Consider the following 8,714-nt stretch of genomic DNA (forward strand, 5'->3'; position numbering starts at 1 on the left):
TTTTAGTTAAATAAGTTAATAATATTTTCTTGGATAAAAAATTGCAAATTTTAATTTTAGAAGATATAGAAATATTTTAATTAAAATTTAAAATAATAGATACTGAATAGCTAATTTTTATAGAATACAAAAAATTATCCTTAAATTTTGTTGGAATAAAAAATAATTTTAGTAATAAAAATATAAGTAAAAAATAAATTAACATTTACGATAGAGTTTCCATCGCCGGCGCGTATTCAGAACGATTGCACGTCACTAAGAGAGAGATAGACTGGGCGTGCAAGAAGGGCAAAGTTTATGCTTTTGTCCTATCGTTCTTTGTCTCTATATAAGTATCTTTCACAACAGCCGCTTCTCCCTCGTCTCTCAATCATCTCTCGCTAGGTTTCTGCCATTTTCATGAAACCTTAATTCTTCACTCCTCTCTCTCTCTCTCTCTCTCCCGTCCCTTTTTTTTTTTTTTTTCCTTCAGCGGTTTGGGAGAATAGTTCCGATCAAAGAGCCTATTTTTTAGCCAGCACAACGACTGCACTCCTCTCTTCTCGGTTTGTTCTTTATCCCCTCTAATCTCTAGCTCTTGAAATTCTGTGTTTTATTATTCCTGTTCATAGATTTTTCTCAGAAAACAAAGAGAAAGTTTTTATCCTGCATTTTGATTTCTCTTAGTTCTAGTCTTTCTTGAACTTCAGAGCTTTTCACGTTATGAACATGTGAAGATGAACCGATTCTTGAAGAATTTATCTTCTTTCTCTCTCTCTTTTTTTTTTCTTTCTTTTTGATAAATAAAACTACGTTCTATTGTTTATTGTTTATATGCTGTAATTGTAGTGCCTGAGTATGCGATTTGCTACAGGGAAACTAAAGAAATGATTCCTTGCTTTATAAACAATTTTAGTTTCGCATCTTTCTGTTTAGAGCACAAGTTCTCTGAACCTTTGAAAGCTTCTCCTATCATGGCTATTAAAATGATGAAGCTCAAGGTGGATAAGATAAGGAAACCCTCAATATTATTTTAGTTTTGGTGGGTTGGTGGTTGGCTAGAACTGGGCGGTGCAATAAATTTAAAACACCATTTACTATTCACCAAAGAGACCTACTTCCTGTGTTTATATGTATTTCGAAAATATTTGTCATAATTTGGTGATTATCGACTAAAATATAAATAAGTAAATCTTCCAATAAAAAATTTAAAAAAATATAATAAAATAATAAAATATGAGTCGTGTCGGATAATATCCTTAAAAATTTATCTTATAAATCTCTAAAATTAAATAGGTTTTTCTAAAATTTAACTTTTAGAATTAGTATAACAAGAATTTATCAGTAAAAAAATTTAGAAAATGAACAAAATAAAATAAAAAAATAAAATTTTCTTTCGTTATAAAGCAATTCTCAAATTCATAATAGATTCAGTTTATTTTAAGCATTTTTCTATATATATATGTATATATATGAGTCGTTGATTACAATGACTTTTATTACTTTTATAACTGAAAGACCTAAGAAAATTTTGGCTTTTTGTGTAGAAGAGTAACGGATCATATCCTCTAACAGAACTTGCATGATGAGTTTGTTTGCCTTACAAAACCATGTCCAGCTGTGTTTTCTTGTCTCTTTATGAGTCATGCTTTTACTAGAGAGAGTACGTATGTTAGTTAAATTTACTCCACAATTACTGATTATCCTATCTTCAATTCAATTAAATTCAATATATCAATTATTAAGATTAATTATTATATATAAAGTTAAGCTGCAGTTGAATTTTGATACAGATACGTACAATTACACTCTTTTGTAGCTGATCATCTGATAACAAAATTAAGAATAATGTACAAGTTCTTTAATCATTAATTTCTATCAATTTTTATCTCAAACTGAGAATTTATTTGGTGCAATCATTATATATATAATAAAATAATGATAATGACTAGATAATCCAAATCAATTACTTGATAACCATCTTATAGGAATTAGAAATTTATTCCATTTTAGTTCCATTATTCTTGATTACAAGATTCATGACTATAGAATAAACTAGTGCAGATGAGATACCTAAAATTTATGTCAATTCAATTTAGTTTTTGCTTTTTCTTAGTGGTAGGATGATAATTCTCTATGTTGCTTAATAGTTTTTTAATTATGTTGCTTAATAATTTTCTGTTTTTAGGGGATAGTTATATTTAAGGGAAATAGTTCAATAAAAGAATTATTTAAAAAATTGTCAAAATTTTTAAATATTTCAACTCAAAAGATTTTTAAGTTCAAAAGAAATTTCGCCCTCAAAAAATTTCAGCAATAAATTCATAATTCGATCCGTTTTAACTCCTGAAATATGTTGAAGTTTTATAGATTTCAAACCTTTTGACATAATCTATGCAGAAAGACTTTATATATTTAATTGGACTGTTATGCTCAATATGCTTGCAAGTCATGGATTTCTTTAATGTCCTATATCTAAATTATCAACTCTCTAGAGGATGAACAATAGTATTTTATCTACTGTGATGCTTCTCTGAAACTTTCAAAATAAGCAATGCCTTAAAATTTGTTATATATATATATTGTGGGGACCCTTTATCAATTGATATAGCCAACTTTCACAACTTGCCCATTTATCTGTTACTATACTATTTTATGATGACTTCAGCTCCTTTGGATATTAAAGAAAAGTGGAATGTTAGACAAAAAATTAAAAAAAAAAAAATTGGAATGGCCATTTTTGTAACTTTTTTAGGGTTTACGGAAGAGATTTGAACTTTTTTTATCATTTATTCTAGTAGGTTAATTTATAACCAAAATATAATCATTATACATATAACTATTTTATTAAATTATTTTCTCAATCACCAGGCTTAACATTTCGCTGACTAGTTACATTTTTTATTTTACTTTGATCGACTCTGCCAATCATGAAATTTACAGCAGTTGAGATGCAACTTATTATGATTAATTTATGTTAACCTCTATTATTTTGTGTATTCTTTCAGATCTAGGAAGCAAAGCAAACCTCGTGAATTGGCCATGGAGCCGTATGCAGAAGAAGCAATAAATGAAAATGATTGTAACATAGAAGATAAATTGCCTGTAGAGATCTATTGCTCTTCTGACACTCTTGTAGGTTCGAATGATGGACCCTGCAATGGGTTTGATTGTAATATTTGCATGGATTCTGTAGAGGACCCAGTAGTCACACTTTGTGGTCACCTTTACTGCTGGCCCTGCATATACAAATGGCTTCATTTGCAAAGCATCTCTTCTGAAAACGAAGATCTGCAGATGCAGCAGCAATGTCCTGTGTGCAAGGCAGAAGTTTCTAAAGAAACCTTGATTCCGATTTTTGGAGGAGGCCAAATTACAAAACCCTCTAAAAGCAAAGTCCCAAATATTGGAATAATCATTCCTAGAAGACCTTTTGGCCTTGCATGCGGATTTGATTCACCAAGATCATCTTTCAGAAGTAGCACTCCAAGCCCAAGGCAGCAAATTTATCACGGTGGTTATCTTCATAGTCCATCAATGCTTAGCCCAAGTGAGGCAACAATAAACATGTACAATCCAATGATCGGAATGTTTGGGGAAATGATTTATGGAAGGGTGTTTGGTAACTCTATAACCAATATTTATGGCCACCCGGGTTCATATAATATCGCAGGAAGCAATAGCCCTAGAATGAGAAGGCGCATTCTGGAGGTTGACAAGTCACTTAGCAGAATCTGCTTTTTCCTCTTCTGTTGTGTGTTCTTATGTTTCCTGTCATTTTGATATGCAGTTGATTTGGAAAATATTTCGAAAAAAAATTACATGCACAACCGGATGTAACTTAGGCTCCATAGCTATTGCATATTGTGTGTTGTGCTTGCTAAATTTCTAATTATGCCTAAATTTTTATATTCAGTATTATTATTGTCTCAAATTAATATGAGATAATATACTCCTTCGCCTCTTGTTCATGAAGCTTGCAAGCATAAACATTCGTGTGATTTCCAACTTTGCAGTAATAGAATCTGATACCATATTTAGAATGCGTATCAAATCTATCTCTATTATTTACTGGTGGCTTAGTAGCAGAGAGTACATTCGAAAGCTAAGTCTATTATCCAAAAAAGAGTTTGAAGGGAAAATGATGCTCTAAGTTCTTGTATTTAATGCTCAATATTCATTTCAATATAATATGCACAATAATGAAAAAATCTATCTAATGTACACATAATGATTGGATTAATTATTTTCTTTGAGTTAAATGTACGAATCCTACATTTGAAATTAAAAATTTTTACAAGAATTCAGTTTAATTAATTTTTTTAATTATTTTATTTTTAAAATAAAAAAAATTTAATTATTTTTAATTCAAATATTTTTTATTTAAAATCTTACATAATTTTATAAGAATTTTTTTTTTTTTCAAATTCAATTGTGCTGAAAGAGGGAAAAGGGTAAAACAAATTTTATTCAGAAATTTGAAAATATTTAATTATTTCAAAATTTTTAATTAAAATATGTGAAGTTGACAACCGTTTAAAATTTTCAATGTTGCCTGTGTTATTAAACCCTTTCTTCAAAAGAATTAAATTATTTTTGTTAAAGTGAATTTGGGGCAGCTCATGAAGAGTAACTTACACAACTAATATGTTTGGTTCAATTCAAATTTCTAAAGTTTTGTGGAATTCAAATAAATTTTATATTTTTTATGTTTCATTTAAATAAAAATTAGAATGAAACTGATTATAACTAAATTTAATCTCTTTAAATTTTAATAAAATTTGAAATGAATTTCATAAAACTTGCGGTCATATTTTACATACTAAAAAGTCCATGAAAACTGTTTAATTTCTCTTTTAATTATGATTTAAAAAATCAATGATGTAACTGAAAAATAAAATTGTACTGTGATTAGCTAAACTTGTAAAAAGGAGAATAGGAGATAGTTGGCACCTATGATAGTCACTCTAATACTCAAGTCAGTATATTGAAGAATAGGGTGAATATAGAACTTGATAGTAGTTGTATAAGAGAATTGTGTATCTTTGTCTCTATGATTGTGGGCTTTTATACTATAAGAAGATGACATTTTTTATAGAAACTCTTGTAAATCCGATTGGTGTTGGCTGATTGTAAGGGAATCCCGTGATTATAGGTATAACGGGGATTTACTGAATGATACCCGCTAATGGTAATTTTATGTGAAGATTCAGCATCTCTGAATAGGGCAAGTCTTGATGAAGGATTGAGTGTCACAGTGTACAGGCCTTCCTTTCTTCGGGTAGGGCTGTGTATCGGCTTATTAGATTTTTGCCACGTGGCCCTATCTTATGGTGAGAACTCAAGACTTACTTTGGGCGACTGTTTTGTAACATCAGAAGTCCTCCGCTGGTCTTTAATTCTTTATATTCAAATGTGACAGTTATCTTCTCAGTCTAGGGCACGTGGCATATTTAGATTGGTCTTTTATGATCATGTTGTTTTGCTTGATAATTGTTCTGTTTTGTAATTTCCTTCTATATGCTTTGTCACTATCTTTGCTAAGTGTTTATATACTCGGTCTTCGACCATGATCCTCGTCCAACCATAACTAAATGATCTCTTGAAAAATTTGTTAAGGGATTTGTAATACCCGGCTAGATTCCGGCATCAGAATCCCTACCTTCCGGCAGAATCTCCGTTGGAATCTGGAATTTCTGAAGATGCCAGAGGCTTCTAGAGGGGTAAAATGTATTTTTTAAAATGTTTTCACCTGATTTCATGGTTTTAAATGAAAAAGAATTGAGTTTTGAAAAGAAAAGACCAAGGAGGCATTTGCCAGGTTCGGCCGCCGAAAGTGAAGTTCGGCGGCCGAACATGGAAAGGCTTCGGGAGCGCCTTTGGCCTCCGAAAGTCTTGTTTGAACGAGCCAAGGTTCGGCCGCCGAAAGTCAAGTTCGGCCGCCGAAAGTCAAGTTCGGCCGACGAACATGCATGAGTTTAGGGGACACGTTAGGCTGCCGAAGGTCTTCGACAAGGCCACCTATAAAGAGCCCTCAGATCGGAAATGGGCGAGTTTTCTCCCCTTTCTCGAGCTCAGGTGAGTTTTTGTCCTCCCTTGGCCGTTTTCATGTTTTTCTTCATCTCTTTCATGTTTTCATGAGTTCTATGGTTATTTTGAAGAGTTTTCAAGCTTAGATCAAGTTTTGGGAGCTTGGAGCTTTTGGAGCTTGGATTCTCCACACCTCCGAGTTAGAGATCACGCAACCCTCGATCTTTAAGAGGTAAGTGTAGATCTTTACCTTCCTTTAGGTTTTAATGAAGTTTTAAGAGGTTTTAATGGTTGAGTATGGGTAGATATGCATGTTTAAGTGATGTTCTAGGAGGTTTTTGGGTAGTTGTTTATGAGTTGTTTAGAGTGTGTTGGCACCTCATTCGAGTCCACCTGTGTAGGATCGGACCCGAGGGATCGAGGAGGCCATCAGAGTTAGCTGTTGCAGAGTTAGTCCAGCGTCTGCCAGAGGTGAGTAGAACTAAACTTAATCTTTATTTTATGAAATCAAATGCCTAAAGCATGCTCATGCATCATGTTTATATGTAATAGGTTGATTGCACTAGTTACACGAATATGAAGCATTGCATTATTTACTGTTGATGGAGATTAGACCAAGGACGACCCCACTAGCCCTATGGATAAGACCTGGCTGGGCCAGGCATTACGAAGTCCTGTGGTGCCCTCTATGGTGGCCGGGCAAATAGCTTAGGGATGTTTTGGGGTTGGGTCCAATCCGTGATATGATTTGTTTGTGCTGTGACGCATTTCATGAAAGCATGTAATTAATGAACTGTTTTCTTTGTTTCTACTCACTGGGCTTTTTAGCTCACCCCTCTCCCCTAACCCCAGTGTTGCAGGTATGAGGTCAATCGGGAAGTCTCAAGAGTAAAGGTTTTGCTTATGTAATAGTATTAGATTAGTACTTTTAGTGTGGACATGTATTATAAATTGATATAATGATTTGTAAGAGAATATAATGTAAAGTTAAGTGGAGTTATGTTTATGGTTTAGTACTGTGCTTGGCCTTGAGACTTGGTTAGTCCCTGTTTAATACATGATGTATGTTATGCTAGATGTTGAGTTGTGTTTGAACTAATCTTGTGGCATGTGTTGTTTACCACGCTATGGTAATTGATGAGGACCTTAGTGGAGGTCTTATGTTTGTGGTTTGATGCATGCACAGGTTAGGTTCTAGTTCTTTGGATGTGACTCCGGCTTGATGTATGTTATGTTGACCCAGCTAGAGTTGTGATGAGGGCTCTAGTAAGGGATCCTTTTATGTTTTCAGTTATGTCGCATACAGGTCAGGCTTGGTTTGTACATCAGATGTTTGAGTTTTTATGTTAAAGTTTTGATCATGTATGGGATTTGACCAGGTGATAGGAGGTATGTTTGGCTCGCTACGGGTCCCGGCGACCTTAAGCCGATCTGGATCCTAGCGCCGGTGGCGGTTCGGGCCGTTACAGAGGGGTATCGATTTTCGGGTCGTTACAGAGTGGTATCAGAGCTTTGGGCCTCGAGAGATCGGTGTGTTGCACATCGGAAAGAGGTTGGCTTAGAGGTCATAGAAGGGCAAGCACAATAGGAAGAATCATGTCCACTAGGATAGGATGTTGAGTCCTATCTTGTATGAATGATGATGTGATATGCCATGATGTTATGCTATGTATGTATGTATGCTATGTATGTTGCAGGTTCATGTGTTTTCATATGAATCGTATGATGCTAATGATTGTTTGTATGCTTGTGTGTTGTTCTTCAGAGAAGCCAGAATGCGAGGTGCTCGTCGATCTGTGGAATCGACTGGAGTTCCATCTGAGAGGGAAGGTATGGACACCTTTCCCCCTACTCTGCCAAGAGCGCAGTCGTGGGGAGTCAGCAGATGGGGAACATCAAGGGACCCTGGAAAGTCTTTTGATGTAAGCAGAGAAGGAATGGCTCCAAGAAGGATGTCAGCTAGTATGAGGGAAGTAGAGATGGATGTTCAGAGAAGAGATGTCAGTTTGGGAATCAGGGTGCCAGAGGAAGGCATGGGAGATTCTCAGGAGGATGCTCAGACTCAGGATTCCAGAATCTCAAGTTCAGGAGGAATTGATCCCTCCACTTTGAGTACAGCCTCCACAAAAAGTAAGAAGTGGGGCAGAGGTCTCAGAAGGTCGAAGAAGAAGTTTTGGCAGAATTTGAAGGCTAGTCTGGGTTTTGGTGGTTCGAGCTCTGGCTCAGGCAGTTCAAGATGCTTGAGGTGCGGAAGGCCACACAAGGGAGTCTGTCTGATTGGGACTAATCTATGTTTTAGATGCGGTCAGGAAGGGCACATGGTACGTGAGTGTCCTATTGCGCCCTGGTTGGCACAGTCTCAGCAGGCAACTTCAGGTAGAGCGGCTCAGCCAGCAGCTCCAGCCGTGGTTCAGGTTAGTGGTCGAGGCAGAGGAAGAGGGTCAGCCTTTTCTTTTGAAGGTTCCCGTGGAGAAGGTCCGTCAGCTTCAGCTCGGATCTTCACCCAAGCTCAGCAGGAGGCAGACACATCGAACATGGTGGTGTCAGGTACGCTCACTTTTGAATGTTCTGATGTGTATGTTTTTGTGAAACCTAGTGTTTTTCTCTTTCTTTAGTTGCTCTAGGAGCCGTCGAGAGGTTGAGTTGATAGCTTCTGGGCTAGAGTGTTCTCTTTGGGTCAGTGGACTCGAGTGTGATCCATCTAG

General features: G+C 35.4%; 1 protein-coding gene across 1 annotated transcript; it reads left to right on the forward strand.

Annotated features, from left to right (window-relative positions):
- Positions 1–269: 269 nt before the first annotated feature.
- LOC110628014 (E3 ubiquitin-protein ligase RMA1H1) lies at positions 270–3,898 on the forward strand. The gene is made up of 2 exons (XM_021774452.2): positions 270–545; positions 2,988–3,898. The coding sequence occupies exon 2, from the start codon at positions 3,022–3,024 to the stop codon at positions 3,760–3,762; it is 741 nt and encodes a 246-aa protein (XP_021630144.1). The 5' UTR covers positions 270–545; positions 2,988–3,021; the 3' UTR covers positions 3,763–3,898.
- Positions 3,899–8,714: the final 4,816 nt, after the last annotated feature.

Source organism: Manihot esculenta, chromosome 12, assembly GCF_001659605.2.
Source record: "Manihot esculenta cultivar AM560-2 chromosome 12, M.esculenta_v8, whole genome shotgun sequence".
NCBI lineage: Eukaryota > Viridiplantae > Streptophyta > Magnoliopsida > Malpighiales > Euphorbiaceae > Manihot > Manihot esculenta.

What these genes read in the sequence shown, in the direction of transcription:
- LOC110628014 (XM_021774452.2), top strand. Translation starts at nt 3,022, where the DNA reads ATGGAGCCGTATGCAGAAGAAGCAATAAATGAAAATGATTGTAACATA.